The 17,299-nt window shown below is 44.4% G+C and overlaps 1 protein-coding gene across 1 annotated transcript in view; it reads right to left on the bottom strand.

The window, feature by feature from the left end:
* ITGA8 (integrin subunit alpha 8) overlaps nucleotides 1-17,299 on the bottom strand; it is a 191,921-nt gene that overhangs the window by 133,386 nt on the left and 41,236 nt on the right. Inside the window, exons 7-10 of the mRNA XM_062210503.1 lie at nucleotides 14,051-14,176; nucleotides 13,042-13,086; nucleotides 3,832-3,875; nucleotides 2,190-2,246 (exon numbers count right to left, since the gene is read on the bottom strand). Coding sequence (XP_062066487.1) covers nucleotides 2,190-2,246; nucleotides 3,832-3,875; nucleotides 13,042-13,086; nucleotides 14,051-14,176 — 272 coding nt within the window. The remainder of the gene's footprint in view (nucleotides 1-2,189; nucleotides 2,247-3,831; nucleotides 3,876-13,041; nucleotides 13,087-14,050; nucleotides 14,177-17,299) is intronic.

Raw genomic sequence — 17,299 nt, forward strand, 5'->3', positions numbered from 1 at the left:
TTTTTAAACTACGTTTATAGGATTTATCATCTTTTGAAATCTGGCCCATAGCATTAGCTTGCCAATATTGTTTTCATAGTCTGCTATCCAGTGTTTGAGCTCCCGTCATCTACCAACAACCAGCACACAAGCCACAAGAGTGTGCTCCACAGAAGGCAGATGGGATTTGTCCACTCTTCCACTGCACTGCCTGACCAGGGTTCGTGCCGATGTAGGTCCCAGGTGCCAGACGCCGTTTGCAGAGGGATCAGCTAAGTTACCAAGTGGTGCGCAATCACTCGACTCCTCGTCTTTTCTCTATTCTAAGGACATACATGGACATTCTTTGTTAAAAATGTATTTATTTGAGAGGGAAGAAGAGAAAGCTCCCATCTGCTACTTTACTTGTAAAATGCCTGCAATGCATCAGGGCTGAAACTAGGAGCAAGAAACTACCCAGATCTCTTACGTGAGGTGGGTGGCAGGAACCAAATTACTTGAGCCATCCAGCGTGTACATCCAGAGAGGGGAATAGAACCCAAATAGTACTGTGTGGGTTACAGGCATCTTAACTAGTGTCTTAACTGCTAGGCCAAGTGCCTTCTCCATATGCAATGACTTTATTATGTGGCGTGTGTGGCCTGCACAAGGTTCAGGATCCCAGAAGTAGGTGCTATTGAGAAAGAAGTTACAGAATGACCAAATTTCACAATTTTTTAAAAAGTTCAAATGATTAAAAATATATAAAAACTAGGCTGGCGCCGTGACTTAACAGGCTAATCCTCCGCCTTGTGGCGCCGGCACACCAGGTTCTAGTCCTGGTCGGGGCGCCGGATTCTATCCCGGTTGCCCCTCTTCCAGGCCAGCTCTCTGCTATGGCCCGGGAAGGCAGTGGAGGATGGCCCAAGTCCTTGGGCCCTGCACCCGCATGGGAGACCAGGAGAAGCACCTGGTTCCTGGCTTCAGATCAGCGAGATGCGCTGGCTGCAGCAGCCATTGGAGGGTGAACCAACGGCAAAAAGGAAGACCTTTCTCTCTCTCTCTCTCTCACTATCCACTCTGCCTGTAAAAAAAAAAAAAAAAAAATATATATATATATATATATATATATATAAAACTGACCTGAACAAAGGAGAAATCTTGTGGGGATTAATTAGATCACTAATTCCCACACTTTAGGAATCACTCAAAATTTACAAATCCATCCATCTTCCTAGGAGTGCCATGAGACTGTGAAATGCTTTGTTGAGCATTTCAGAGTAATAGACTCCAGTCCCAAATTCTGGCAAAAACAAAAATGCCAATAATGCTTTGTATTCATTTAAAAATACTGCTAGTCAAAGTTTGGTGTTTTTTCTTTTTTTGGACAAACCTATTGCCTAAAACTTATATCTCTAGCTAAGAGCTGAGGATTTTAAACCATGATCTCCAGAAAGCCAAGGTGTCACTTGGCCAGGTTCAAGTGTGAGTCTTGCTAGGGAACCTCAGCAACCTGGGATGGTGGAGAGGAGACAGAGTCAGCTGAACAGAGAAATGCAACCCACACTGGCTCCCTTAGCCAGCAGGACGGGGCCACAACCAGTGCTAAAAGCAGTCTGACGCATTTCACCAGGTCACAACCCACAGGACAGTCCAGGGCGATAGAGGATATGTGGCCTAGATCACATCAGGTCAGGAGGGTGGCAGTGTCCGACGTTCAGACAATTGACCCTTTAACTCTAGGACCCCAGGGAATGACAGCAAGAAGCTATCTAGACTAGTATCTAGTCACTAGGAGGAAGGGGCCAATAGCTTGCCAGGACTCCACAAAACACTGTGGCTCAGAGGAAGGCACTAGTGACAGAGAGGAAGGGAGGCAGAGTGACATTAATTGGTCCCTATTAAAATGTCTGCGGCAGTGGTTAAGTCACCACGTGGGGGCCTGCACGCCACATCAGAGAGCCTGCTTTGCGTTCCCGCTCCTTTGCTTCTGCTTCCTGCTGGGGCACATTCTGACAGGCAGCAGATGACGGGGAGAGGATGGTCCAAGTACGTGAATCCCTGCCACCCATTCGGGAAGCCTGCATTGAGTTCCAGCTCCTGTCTTTGGCCCAGCCATGACTGTTAGGGGCATGTTGTGGGGAGTGAACCAACAGATGAAAGAGATCTCCACCCCCCACTGCCTTCAAATAAAGTAAAATAAATAAACATTTAAAATAAGGTGTATTTACCTGTTCACCAGTGAAATTGTGAATAAAGGTCATATCTGTAGAGTTAATGATTGAAACCTGAAATCATACAAGTTGTACAGGGACATCATTTGATAGAGAATTAGAGCCTTTTTTCAAATTACAATTTGCATCATTCAAAAATGTTTGTGAAGAGTAACAAATGGTTAGCCATATATAAAATAAAATGCAAACCCATAAGAATGACCTGGGAAAAAAGTTGATCAAATGTTTTGTTTGTACATAAGCCTGGGATGCTTTCAAAACTAAATGCATGCTTATTATTCTCAAGTGGGAAAGTCAAAGCTGAATTTAGGAATGCCGACAGAAATTAACCTGTTGGTTAGTTAATTTATTTCATCAGGATTTTTATCTATATCTATTTTTGTCCTTTTGTTATTATTACAATGAATAATTATAGCTCTTTTCCAAAAAATGCAATTTAGAAATGCCATCCATACAGCAATAACATCCCTTGTAATTCTAACCAGCCAACCCCATAAACGTTAAGTTTTTTAGATGTTTGTGAGAAGACAAACATTATTTGAAATAAGTTTTTCTTTTTATACAGTCTATTTATGTTCTTTTCCTAATTTCATGGTAGTCATCTGTCCTAGCTACTACTAATGGCTTGGACAGTGTCTCCCCTACCTTCATGCCTACCCAGAACCTCAGCATGTGCCCTTATTTGGAACTAGGATCTTTGCAAATGAAATTTGATAAGCATCTTGAGATGAGCTCATCCCAGGTAGCCCTCAGTCCAGTGAGTGGTCCCACAGAAGGAGGAGAGGACCCCTGTGGCGTCAGAAACAGAGGTGGAACTGACGCTGCCACAGCCCAGGAGGGCCAGGCGCCACTGGCAGCTGAACAAGCCAAGGGGAAGCCTTCCCTCGGGCGTTCCAGGGAGCAGGCCCCTGATTGCACCTTCACTTCAGACTTCCAGCCCATGGGACTGCGGGAGAATAGCAGCGGTTGTTTAAACCACCCAGGGGTGACCATTTCACTCTGACACCAGTGAAACAACTACTGATTTCTTAAATTTTCTGCCACACGAGACGTGAATGTGTTTCAAGTAGTTCATGAGAAATGCAACGTAAAAATAAATTTATTTTGGTGTAAAAAAAATTGAAATCCAGGGTCTTCAAAAAGTCCATGGAACATGAATATTATGAAAAAAACTGCATGGGTTTCAAAAATTATCTGTGCAAATGCAAACTTACGATTTGCTTTCATTTTTCCACAGGCTTTCTGAAGACCCCTCTTTCTAAAGTGGTCCTCGTGACAGTGGCCTCCTCCACGTTAAGCCTAGATGACGCACAGAGGCAGGGCTGTCTTCACAGCTGAGGGACCTGTGCAGCCGGACAGAGCCTAGTGCCTGGTGGGCCTCACCTTTGGTGACATTCTCTGCTGTCGCTGTCCAGCAGGCTTCAATAATTGTAACAGGGCATCCTGCGTTTTCATTTTGCACAGGTCTTACTCATAACATAGCTGAGCCTGCACATGGATCAGACCAAAGCTAACCTCATATGGGTTTCTTCCATTTTACTAAGCATGAATCACTAGAAGGAGCTATTAGAGAAAAGCTCTAAAAACTTCAAAGTTACATGAAATTGAAAGCTCCCTAGAACGCATTCCCAATACTCACATATCCAAAATTCTGCGCTCCTCTGGGAACTCCAGCAACCAACTCTGCGGATAAAAATAGCCATGTATAAGGGGAACTGTATATGTATTTCATATGCATAATTTTATGTTTATATAATTATGTATGCATATTATATAAGTTTTCAGAAGCCATATAACAAGTAGTGGTAAGGACTGCCTTTTAAATGAGTAACCACCAGAGAGAGATGGAAGTTTGGAGTCAGGGTTTTTCATTTACTTTCTCATTAGCTTTTGGGCCTCTGCAGACAACAGGAAACTGAAGAACAAAAGTTGTATTCTGAGGTTTACCAGTCTTCCCTCCCAGTGCGCATGCCTTTCTCTCTCCAGAACGTCAGTCTGGCTTCTCGGGTCTGCATGAGATTTGTGTATTAAATCTTACTCTGATATTTATAGCTTTCACCAGGGTGACATCTTTAAAATTTTTTATTTTATTTATCTGAAAGGGAGAGAGACAGAGAGAGAGAGAGAGACAGATGGAGATCTTCTGGTGACATCTTTTGTGCTAGTATTAAAAGTACCACTCCTAGCCGGCGCTGCGGCTCACTAGGCTAATCTTCCACCTGTGGTGCCGGCACACCAGGTTCTAGTCCCGGTTGGGGCGCCGGATTCTATCCCGGTTGCCCCTCTTCCAGGCCAGCTCTCTGCTATGGCCCGGGAAGGCAGTGGAGGATGGCCCAAATCCTTGGGCCCTGCACCCGCACGGGAGACCAGGAGAAGCATCTGGTTCCTGGCTTTGGATCAGCGTGGTGCGCTGGCCGCGGCAGCCATTGGAGGGTGAACCAACGGCAAAGGAAGACCTTTCTCTCTGTCTCTCTCTCACTGTCCACTCTGCCTGTCAAAAAAGTACCGCTCCTGTCACATAATGTTACAAATGACTTTGGTTACCTAAGAAGAAGCAGTGAGTCAGAAGTTAAGAGAGGCTGGGCTCCCAGAACTGTTTGCCAGCAGAAGCTCTAGGGGGAGCTTGGCAGCCAAGAGTGCCCAAGGAAAGGAGCAGACAAGTCTGGGGGGGGTGGGGACGTAGCCCAACAGTCAGGGGCCCAGCTCCAGGGTCAGAAAATGGTGGTTCTGGTCCTGGTCTGCCATCTTCCTGAGCTGAGTCCTTGAACCCAGTTTTCCCCAATCACCTGTAATATGGGGATTGAGAGCTGACTAATAAAGTCATTGAAGCTCTCATTTCTTTACATCAAAATTTTTAAACATTTACTTACTTGAGAGGCAGAGTTAAAGACAGAAAGGAGGAGAGACAGAGAGGCCTTCCCTCTGCTGGTTCACTCCCTAAATGGTCGCAACACCAGGAGCTGGGCTGATCCAAAGGAGCCAGGAGCTTGTCCAAGTCTCCCATACAGGTGCAGGGGCCAAAGCACTTGGGCCATCTTCTACTGCTTTCCCAGGCCATCAGCAGGGAACTGAATTGGAAGAGGAGCAGCTGGGACTCGAACCGACACCCATATGAGATGCTGGTGCCACAGGCAGAGACAGAAACATACCCTACTACGCCACAGCATCAGACCCTAAATCTAAATCTTTTCATTTGTTGGGGTTTAAAATTTAGTACAAAGGCCAGAAGAGCCTGAAGAGATTTCCATTCAAATGCCCTCCAGTAGTGCTGCTGTAGGGACAGCACAAACTCCAGCATGAAGTGTATCTGCTGGGTGTTTGCTGTCAGCGTTAACAACCATGGGGAGTCACTTCGGGCCAGAGGCTGGATGTTTCAGTAAAGAATAGTTACAGATGACCAGCGGATATGACAATGAACATAACAGACTAGTCTCCATTCTCATGGAGCATTCTCTGGTGGAGAGGGGCAGTTAGTAATGAAAAAATGAAGAGCCGGCCGGCGCCGCGGCTCAACAGGCTAATCCTCCGCCTTGTGGCACCGGCACACCGGGTTCCAGTCCCTGTCGGGGCACTGATTCTGTCCCGGTTGCCCCTCTTCCAGGCCAGCTCTCTGCTGTGGCCAGGGAGTGCAGTGGAGGATGGCCCAAGTGCTTGGGCCCTATACCCCATGGGAGACCAGGAGAAGCACCTGGCTCCTACCATCGGATCAGCACGGTGCGCCGGCCACAGCGCGCCAGCCGCGGCAGCCATTGGAGGGTGAACCAAGGGAAAAAGGAAGACCTTTCTCTCTGTCTCCCTCTCTCACTGTCCACTCTGCCTGTCAAAAAAAAAAAAAAAAGTCAATGGCAATATAGAATAGCTTAAGTGTAGTGAAAAAAGCAAAACAGTAAACTAGTTCTAAGGAGTGCTGAAGAGGGAATTGTAATTTACTAAGGTGGCAGCCAGGGACAACCTTAGGGAGAAGATAAGACTGGAGGAAAGACCGAGAAAGGAAGGAAGTAAATACTGTGGGTATCTGGAAGCTGTACTTCCTGGCTACAGGGAACAGCATGTGAAAAGGCCCTGAGGTAGGAATATATCTGCAGTCCTCAAGGAATATCAAGGAGGCCAGGGTGGTTTGGGTAGAAGGCATCAGGGTAAAGTAGCAGGAGATGAGGTCAGATTAAGCAGAGGCCAAATACATAGGGCCTTTTAGGTCACTGTGAAAACTTGGACTATCGGCTGGTGGGTTGGCAAATCACTGAGAGCAAAGAAGTTATATGATTTGACTTCTGTTTCTAAAAGAATATTTTGGCTGCTGAATTTATGACAGACTGTGAGAGGGCAGGGTGAACGCTTAGAGACCAGCAAGGAAGCTGTTGCAGTAGTTGTAGGTGAGAGATGATGGAAGCTTGGATCAGATGCTGGGATGAAGGGGAGAAGTGGTCAGATTCTGGTTGGATGTTGCAAGTTTAGTTAGCAGAATTGCTGTTGGCTTGGATACGCTGTTTGAGAGAAAGCACAGTCCCAAACTGACTTCCCAGGTTTTTGGCTTGAGCAACTTGGAACATGGCCTTGCCATTTATACTGCCCTGGTGATGAGAGAGGGAAGAGCACATGAGGACACCTCAAGTTCATGGAAAATGGGGTGAAAGGACATTCATTTTAGAGCAAACACTTTTTGAAATCCATGTACAGTTTTATTCATGCACAGATTTTCCCTGCACTTTCTGCAAAGCCCTCCTGTTTTGGTGGGAAGAGCAGACATTCAGTTAGAAGTACATTAAATTTGAGAAAGCTATTCAAGTGCAGGGGTTAAGTAGAAAGCTGAATACATGGACTTGGAATTTAGTCTAAGCTAAAGAAATAAATGAGATTACCAGGAGGGAGCTCCAACAGTAAACAAACAGGTCAGGCACTTAGCAAGGGACACACCCGTGAGGGCAAGGGAATGAAAGATCTTCCATGAGGTGGCCACTTAGGCAGCAGACACAATGCCCGTGCCCTGCACTGGGGTACAGGGATTCAATACTCTATGCAGCTCCTGATCCCCAATTCCCGCTAATGCAGACCCTGGAGGGAGCAGTGAGGGTTCCAGCAGTTGGGTCCCTGCCACCCACGTGGGAGACCTGGATATCCTGGGGCCAAATGAGCAATGGAGGACATTTGGAAAACGAACTGGGATAGGCTATCTCACACGCCCAGTAAGTTTTGTTTTGTTTTGTTTTTTTAATAAAAGAAAGCTGCTGGGGTCAAGTGAAGAATCAAAGCTCCTAATTGTTAAGGAAAATGAGCTACGTGGAGGCCACTGGTGCGCTTGGCCAGAGAGATTTGGAGAGGCAAGGCACAGTCCAACAGCAGTGGGTTCCAGGGAAGGGGAGCCAAGGAGCGGTCCACGGAGTACATGGGCAGAGAAAAGTGACACTCTTTCAAAGGCGCTGGAGGGAGAAGCGGAAGAAGAGATTCCGTTTAAAAAGGGAGAACCAATACTTGCTTCTACAGCGGTGGGAAGGATGAAGGAGAGAGGGAAAAATCAACGATATGAGACAGGGAAGCAAGAACTGAAGAGTGCTGTGGTGTAGTGGGTTGTGTGGACACCTGTGGTGTCAGCATCCCGTATGGGTAGTGATGTGAGTCCCAGCTGCTCCACTTCCCATCCAGCTCCCTGCTAACGTGCCTCGGAAAAGCAGCAGAGGATAGCCCAAGTGCTGGGGCCCCTGCATCCATGTGGAGACCCAGATGAATTTCCTGGCTTCTGGCTTCAGATCAGCCCAGTTCCAGCCATTTGGGAAGTTGCAGCCATTTGGGGAGTGAACCAGCAGATGGAGGATCTCTCTGTGTGTCTCTCCCTCTCTTTCTATAACTCTGCTTTTAAAATAAATCAATAAATCTTAATAAATAAATAAATAAATAAGAAAACCGGGTTCAGAACAAATTAGCCATCTGGCTAGCTTGCCAGGGAAGCAGCCAGAGTGGTAGTCCACTGCCCAGTTTTCAATATGCTTTTCTCTGAGTTTGAATTAAAGTCTTCTGACGCAGAATAGAAGCCACAATCAGATATAATGGCGTTGCCTGATTTCAGGGTCAGGCCTGTTGGCTAGGACAGATCCAGGGGGATTATGCCATTTGAAATACATGGCAACCACTACTTCTTGCATCCCACAGACATTTAGACATCACATGGTAACTTTGTAGTCTGCAACCTCAGGTGACCACAACACTAAGGAGTTATTAAATGTAATGTTGATTAATGATGTTCATAGTCTTTTGTAAATGATTAGGACAGTTTAATTGCCTGGGGTCCAGGGCAAGTTAGAACTATCACTCAACCATGAAAGTTTTCACTTGGAAAGAAAAAAAAAGACTTTTCTTAAGTCTATTCCAATAACTCATGGTTTCTTAATATCAACAATACAGTTGGGAAAAAGTTAGATTCTGACCTGGAAATATATAACTTGGACATCAACCCCATTAGCAAGAAGCAGAAAGAAGGCTGAATTACAGAATGTATTCCATCCACTACCAACATGCTATGTGCTTTTTAGCATCTCCTTCCTTTAACCTGTACAAAGGCATTGATATATTTTTGTAAAGATGTATTTTATTTATTTGAAAGGCAGAGTTATAAGGCCAGGCTGAAGCCAGGAACCTGAAACTCCCTCCAGGTCTCCCATGTGGGTGGCAGAGGCCCAGGTACTTGAGCCATCTCCCATTGCTTTCCCCTGTGCATTAGCAGGCAGCTGGATGGAAGTGGAGTAGCCAGGACTTGAACCAGCTCTCATATGGGACACCGGAGTCAGTGGCTTAACCTGCTGTGCCACAATGCCAGCCCCAGTGCTAATGTCTGATTTTGACATATGTGGAAACTGAAGGTTAGACAGTGTCGTCACAGTTGAGCTCAGAGTTGTTGGGTGGTAGAAGCTGAGAACCGGCAGAAGAGCCCATGTTCTTCCCTCTGGGCCCCGTCACGTTCCTGCAGCAGGGTAGGGCCTGCTCAAGTCCCGGGAATGGGGCTCACCACTGCTGACTTGAACACAAGAACACAGGCTTTCGACGTTTTATGAGTCAGGAACACATGGAAAATTGGAAGACAGCTATGGATCTAAGGCCTCAAAGCTAGTGAAGCCCATCGGTGTACCACTTAGCAGTGCAATGATGGCACAGTAATGACTCCTTGGGCGAGGTTTCTAAGCTGCTTGCTCTTTGTCAGATAATGCTCTCTCCCTCTTGTCTAAGCAAGCAGGAGAAGCACTGGAAGTTTTGGTGATCTAATGAATTAATCATGAGGGTCTTTTTTGACAGTGTCCTTACTGTAGATATTCTCAGGTCACTTAAACTGTAGAGCTACTTTCTAGATATTTCTGATATCCTATGGAAAATCACTATTATTTTCTAAGTGATTGAGTGTAAGATTTGATATTTTTAAAAAGGTACCTGCTATTCAATTCTCTCTCTGGCTCCTAACTCAATGGTTGTTTCTTCTTACAGCTAACAGCACCTACTGCTTATTAGGTACTGCACTATTTTCTGAACACAGAGAATCAACTCATTTAACCCTCTCAAGCATTCTATGAGGCAGATGAGACTATAAGGTCTACCTATGAGGTAGATGAAGAATAAGGAAATGGAGATGTTGGGTAATTTTTCCAGGCTCACAAAGTTAGTAGATATTGGCATCAAGATTTAATCAGGGTAGGCTGGTGCTGTGGTGTTGTTGTAGGCTAAGCCGCTGCCTGCAGTGCCAGCATCCCATTGGGGCACCAGTTCGTGTCCTGGCTGCTCCTTTTCTTATCCAGCTCTCTGCTGTGGCCTGGGAAAGCAACAGAAGATGGCACAAGTGCTTGAGCCACTGCACCTGCATGGGAGACCCAAAAGAAGCTCCTGGCTCCTAGCTTTGGATCAGCCCAGCTCCAACCATTGCAGCCATTTGGGGAATGAACCAGAAGATGAAAGACCTTTCTCTCTGCCTCTCCCTCTCTCTGTCTGTAATTCTATCTCTCAAATGAAATCTTTTAAAAATTTATTTAATTAGGATTTAAACCCAAGAGGTCTGGCTCTGAAATCTATTCTCTATTTTTTTAAAGATTTGTTTATTTATCTGGAAGGCAGACCTACAGAGAGATAGGGAGAGACAGAGAAAAGGAAATCTTCCAACTGCTGGTTCACTCCCCAAATTGCCACAATGGCTGGGGTTGGGCCAGGCCAGAACCAGGAACCAGGAGCTTCATCTAGGTCTTCCACATGGGTGGCAAGGACCCAAGCACTTGGGCCACCCTCTGCTGATTTCCAAGGCATGTTGGAATGGAGCTGGATCAGAAGTAGAGCAGCTGAGATTCAAACTGGTGCCCATATGGGATGCTGGCATTGCAGGCAGGGTGCCCAACCTTTTATGCCACAATGCTGGCCCCTGAAGTCTAGGTTCTTTAAGCACTACAATACACTGCTCAAAGAAAAGGTTATGGAAAAAGAGGTCCTTAAAGAATTAGCTTGGTGTGGGCATTTAGCCTAGTGACTAAGACCACAGTTAAGATGACTATTCTTATACGGGTGGAGTGCCTGGGTTTGATGTACAGTTCCAGCTCCAAACTCTAGCTGCCTGCTAATGCAGACTCTGGGAGGCAGTGGTGGTGGCTCAAGTGTCAATTTCCTGCCACTCACAAGAGAGACGCAGATCCTGGCTCCTGGCTTTGGCCAAGCCCAGCCCTAGCCATCATGGGCACTTGAGAAATGAACCAGTAGATAGAAGTGTTTCTCTATTTCCCTTTCCCCTCCCACAATTAAAATAATTGGCTCATACTAAAAAAAAGTTCTTTTAAAGAAATAAATCCTGATTATTTTCAACCTCTAATGAACTGCAAAAAAAATTCCTTATAAATTTCTACTTTGCATATTTTGTCAACATGAAACCATTAAAAGACCTATGATGATTCCCAGTAATGGCAATATTTTATCTATTCTTAACTCTTTGTGAATTAGTTAAAACACTTATATTAGTGAAAAGCAGTTAATGTTGATATGAAAGAAGTCAGAAAATGGCAACTCTTGATGGATGTTGTAATCCGACTCATCTGATAAATATCACTACAAAGTAAAAGCTACTGCTTATCTGATAAGCATTTCATGACCATCTCAGTGATTAGGACAATACTGTGAGTCAGGTAGTGTTCATGTTAGTCAAAGATAAGCAAGTGTGAATCAGAGAGATTGCCATATCCTGAGGAATGGAGCCAGTGAGGCCAAAACTTGAGCCTGTGTGGAAAATGGTGACCCTACAGCTTCAACTATTTCTATTGAGATGCCTTCTATCAGTCTATCATGAGTAAAATGCCGTCTACCTTTGTGAGAGAGGAAAATATGAACAGTGCATAAATATCACCTTCCAGGAGCCAGACATGAACCCAAAAGGACTACACACGACACCACTCTTCCCCACTCTCATCCCAACACAACTGACTTGAGAAGCCAGTGTGATTCCTGGCTCCTTTTCCTTCCCTTCCCTCCCTTCTTTCTCTCTTTTGATCACAAGCATAACTTGATTACATTTACTCCTTGGCGTTGTCTCCTGGGATTGCATTAGCAGGAACCCAGAATTAGAAGGGAACCAGGACTCAAAGCCAGACATTCTTCTATGAGATGTGGGTATCTGGAGGGATGTCGTAACCATTGTGCCAAACATCTGCCCCCACAAATTTTATTTAGACATTTTGGTGCATTGCTTAAGGTCTGTCAGCCCCGGTAGACTATAAACTCTGATAGTAAGGACCGTTGGTTACTCTGCACGCTCCCCACCTAACAGAGCCTGGCACGCAGCAGGCACACAACAAATGTTTGGCAGGTAAGGGATTGGTAAAGGCCTCAGGAAAGAGGAAACATGAAATGACACAGGAGCTCACAAAAAGACACTGAAGAAGGGGTTCAGAGAAGATGACATTTGAAATTGGCCTCCAAAGGGGAAAGAAGCATTTGATCTCTGAAGATGAGGATGGACATAGAATCGGAGGACTGAAAACTGAGATGACAGCCAAAGTACAGAAGAGAAAAGACCAAGGGCATATCTGAGAATAGGGATTAATCTGTTATTTGGGGTTTGAGCATGTTTACAGGGAGAAAAAAAAGTTGAAATTTGCATTGGGATTGGAGAGACTATAGTTTTAGATCTGTTCAGTATGAAATTAAAGAAAGAAAATAAATCTTGATTTCCCAAATTTCATCTGTCACCAGTAGCATGGCTTTTGCTGAAGTCATTTAATCATCTCTATATTTTCACTCATGACATTGGACTGCTACCCTAATTTTTTTTAATTTTTTAAATAGATTTTTTAAAGATTTATTTACCTATTTGAAAGAATTATAGATAGAGAGGGAAATTCATAAAAAAGGTATCTTTCACCCCCTGGTTCACTCTCCAGATGGCCACAACAGCTGGGGCTGGGCCAGGCCAAAGCCAGGAGTTTAATCTGAGTCTCTCATGTGGGTGCAGAGGCAGGGAGGGAGTGGTAAGCACTTGAGCCATCTGCTGCTGCTTTTCCCAGTCCATTAGCAGGGAGCTGGATTGGAAGTGGAGCAGCTGGGACTTGAACTGGTGCCCATTTGGGATGCCAGCACTGCAAATGGGGGCTTAACCCTGTGTGCCACAGCACCAGACCCATAAATATATTTTATAAAGATTAGTTTTTAATGAAATTCTTCGAATTTAAAATTTGTACCAAGTGTATTTTTTTTCTACAAAATATGAACCTACACATTCTGGTATTACATTTATATGCATTCTGAATAGCAAAGAAATGCACATTTATAAAAGGACTTTGTTAATGTCCTTTTAACTTTCCTTCCTGCTTTGTCAGTGACATAGATCAATGATTCCGCTCACCTTGCTGAGCATCTCCAGTGAATTCCCCAGCAGCAACTGAGTATCCTGTTAGAAAAAAAGGACCAGAGGGTCACACTTGATGACTTACCAAATGAGCTCTAGCTAGAAGAAAAGGAAAGAATTACCATAGAATGTCTTTGCCTAGAAGTCTCTACAAACGTTATAAAATAAAACTTAAGGATTCTTTCAAGAAGAAAATTAATCCCAACAATTTCAAAGCTTTCATGCTAAACCCTGGAAGCATGATTGATCTGTTACGATTGCTCTTCAGTAGGAGCATGGAAATCAAATCATAGTCTGAGGTCCATTTTCAAGCATGAAGTCTTCATAATCCATCTTCTCAGTGTAGCGACAGGGCCTGACATTCTAAGAATTGCCTGCTCTTCATCATGATCAGGTGGAATCCTCTGAAAGATACTCTTGGTGCTCAGGATTTGCTTTTTCTGATCACCAGCAAGATCTTCCAACTCCTTTCATGATCGTTTTCCACAAATTTTGCTTAGTTCTAAAAGTGAGGTCTCAGCTATAATTCAAAACACAACCACAACTTTTTTTTTTTTTTCAAATTCACCAAACAATCAAAATGCTACCATGATACTAAAGGTGGGAAAGACTATTGATGCAATGAGGTCGTGTGTTTGCACACGGTACATTTTCAGGATACTCTAGAAATTGAAAGTCTTTTGCCGCAGCCCTAGAAACTGCAAAGGGCTGCCAGTATGTCACTCCTGTAGCGCTCGTAGCATCCTCGCTAATACATAGGGTCTACACCAGCAAAATATTTTATGTGGGGGAGACTGTTGGGGCATTTATGAAATAGCTGCTCTAATTATGTAGGTTATGCATCAAGGCTGAAAAACAGTCCTACTTCAAATGAAAAGACCACTCTAACAAGAAGAGAACATTTTTATAAGATGCCAAATCACACAAGTCGGGAACAACATTTGCATCTACACTTAACATGCTTATCTCTCGAGAAACCACGAATATCTTCAGCAGTGGCGCTTACCAAGGTAACTATCATCGTAGGAAGCTGGAGCCACTTCTGTCTGCTTTTCTCCAGCCAGTTTCCGTAGAATATCCTTGAATGAGTAATTTGCAATGATATCTGCAATACTGGCAGTGATCACCTGTCCTGTGTTTAAACAGATTAATTCATGAACTGAATGAATAAAAGAGGCAGCCCCCCCCCCTCCCTGCAAAAGCAGAAAGACACACAGTCCCTTGAAAGCTTTCATGGAATTGCTTGCATGTATGATGGTGAATTTTCCTGCCTGCCACAAGAACTGCCTGCGAGGGTTTGTTACAGCTGGGTAGGAGACCGCCGATTAATAAGAGTATTTTATCTCTGTTCCTGCTGCACTAAGCATGCCTAGTTCTATCTTCTCCAAATGATAAGGGAATCTAAGAGTGGAGACATAGACAAAATTTATGTGATTTTACAAGAAAATCTAGACTCTTCTAGGTAGAAGGAAATTTTAAGACCATCTAGCCATACATGGCATCTCGTAGGTGGGGAAGCTGAAGGCCAAAGAGCTTGAATGTGTTCTCTAGGGTCACCTGGTTTTGCTTGTTGGGCAGCTGGTGTGACAAGCAAGGTCACCTTGGCTTTCCTACAAAACTGAGTTTTTGAAAAGCATGGATGCCACATTAAATCTTGGGGGGTGGGGCTGGGGCATGGTGGGTAAAGTCACCACCTGCAGTGCAGGCATCCCATATGCAGACTGGTTCAATTCCTGGCTGCTCTGCTTCCAATCCAGCTTTCTGCTGGTGCGTCTGGGAAAGCTGTGGAGGATGGTCCAGGTCCTTGGGCCCCTGCACCCATGTGGGAGACTCAGAAGAAGCTCCTGGCTCCTGGCTTCGGATCAGCCCAGCTCTGGCCATTGCAGCCATTTGGGGAGTGAACCAGCTAATGGAGGATCCATTTATCTCTGCCTCTACCTTTCTGTGGCTCTTCCTTTCAAATAAATAAATCTTTAAAAAAGAAAGAAAAGTATGGATGCTATATTAAATCTAAATCACTTATCCAAGTAATAGACTACAAACATATCAGCTAAATTAAACAAAGGAATTCCATAATCTTAGAGCCATTTACTTGTTGTGCTACTAAAATATATTGAAAAAATATAAAATTGTTATAACGGGAGGCAGCCAGGTCCACTGAGATCCGCAATTTCAGCAGAAAGAATCATGGCCACAACACTGATGTCAGCACTTTGGCTGATCTCAGAAATCTCAGAATCTGATTTTATCAGGGTGATAAGTCTCTAAAAGGCAGCCAGCAATTTTCTGCTGCAATTTCTATGCATTCCCATATTTATAAAGGGCATCTGAGGCAACAGCATGATCTCATACTCTGAGAGAAAACTGTTTAAACATTTAATGTTAATTTTAAAGACAAATTATTCTTTGGGAATTCACATAATTCCCAGTCTGTTTAAAGTCCAAAAAGGAGTAAAACTGTCCAACCAGGTCATAAATATTTTCAAGTGATTGAGACTGAAATAATTGTTTCAATACTAAGACAATGGTGTTTACATAGGAGTCCATGAATAATGTCAGCAGAATTGGCTAATTTTCTCTGGATTAAAGATAAATACCCCACACACACCACACACACACACAGAGCCTTTGGTTGTCTCCTTCAATTTTATCTATAAACATTACAATTTTTAAAAAACATTTATTATATTTTATTTGAAAGGTAGAGTTGCAGAGAGAGAGAGGGGGGGGGGGGGTCTTCCATCCCCTAGCCCACTTCCCAGATGGCCACAATGGCCAGAGCTGAGCTAATCAGGAGCCAGGAGCTTCTTCCAGGTCTCCCACATGGGTGCAGGGGCCCAAGGACTTGGGCCATCTTCTACTGCTTTCCCAGGCCATAGCAGAGAGCTGGATTGGAAGTGGAGCAGCTGGGACTAGAACGGGTGCCCATATGGGATGCCAGCACAGCAAGTGGTGGCTTGATATAAAATGTTAAGCATTTGATGTTGATAATTGTTTACACATGAATTAAGCTTAACAGTAAGTTCATATAAAATTTTATCATGAATCCACCTCTTTTGGCCTTTCCTAACGACTTTTAAACCCAATCAAGTCTATTCCATTGGAAAAAAAACTTTCCCTCAATTACTCATAGGTGTCAGGTTTTCTTCTACCACTATCCTAAACCTAACAGCCAAAACGCAATCTGTCTTCTCTGTATAGGTACCATCCATACCCAGGGCTTCATTTATCACCAATATGCACGTGATATGAATTTGTATTTCAACCTGGGTATCTTCTCTGAGCACAGGCCAATACATCTAAATATTTATGCAGGAGCTATTGGATAATTCAAACATTTCCATACCCAACATAATCAAAAGCAAGCTCGCCATCTCTAACCAGCCCACTCCAAACCCAGTGTCCTCTATCTCAGTGCAACCCAGTTACATCCATTCAGGGGCAAAAGTCAGAAACACAGCCTTGACACCTTCCCCTTCCGCATGCCCAAGCAGTCAGTCCACCACGTAGGCTGCTTATTTTGCCTCTAAAGAGTGTCTCAGATTTCTCCTCTTTTAAAATCTGTACCATCACCACCCTATGAAGGAAACATTGTTACCTGAGCCTTATACCTCCTTGGCTCTATTTAGTTTACAATCTTATAACTGTCTTTTTGATATTTCACTTTGGCCAATTTCCAATCCATTTTCCATTTGCAGCCAGAGTGGTCTCTTTTAAGATTTATTTATTTACTTGAAGCAGTGGTGTGGAGAGAGAATCCTCCATCTGCTGATTCCCTTCACAAGTGGCTACAACGACCAGGGTTGAGCCAGGTTGAGGCCAGGAGTCAGGAACTCCATCCAAGTCTCTCATGCGGGTGGCAAAGGCCTGAGCACCCTGGCCATCCTGTGCTGCCTTCCCAGGTGCATTAGGAGGACACTGGATCAGAAGCAGAGCAGCTGGGACACGCACTGGCGATCTGATACGGGACACCAGCGAGCAGGCTGTGGCTTAACCATCTGCCACAACACTGGCCCCCAGCGTTTGATCATAGCATCCATGGCTACATTTTCCTAATGGTTTCCCATTACCCTTAGGACAGATAACTCTTTCTTACTCTAGCTAACAGCATCCATTTAAATCCTGAGAAATCCATAGTGGTTTCCCACTGTTTGTGCAATAAAGACAAAACTGTCTACCCTGGCCTGAGAGCCCTGTGTGGCGGGTGAGGCCACTCCATACCTCTGATCCAGCTGTTTCCAGGTTCTCTTAACTC

This window comes from Lepus europaeus, chromosome 14 (genome assembly GCF_033115175.1).
Source record: "Lepus europaeus isolate LE1 chromosome 14, mLepTim1.pri, whole genome shotgun sequence".
NCBI lineage: Eukaryota > Metazoa > Chordata > Mammalia > Lagomorpha > Leporidae > Lepus > Lepus europaeus.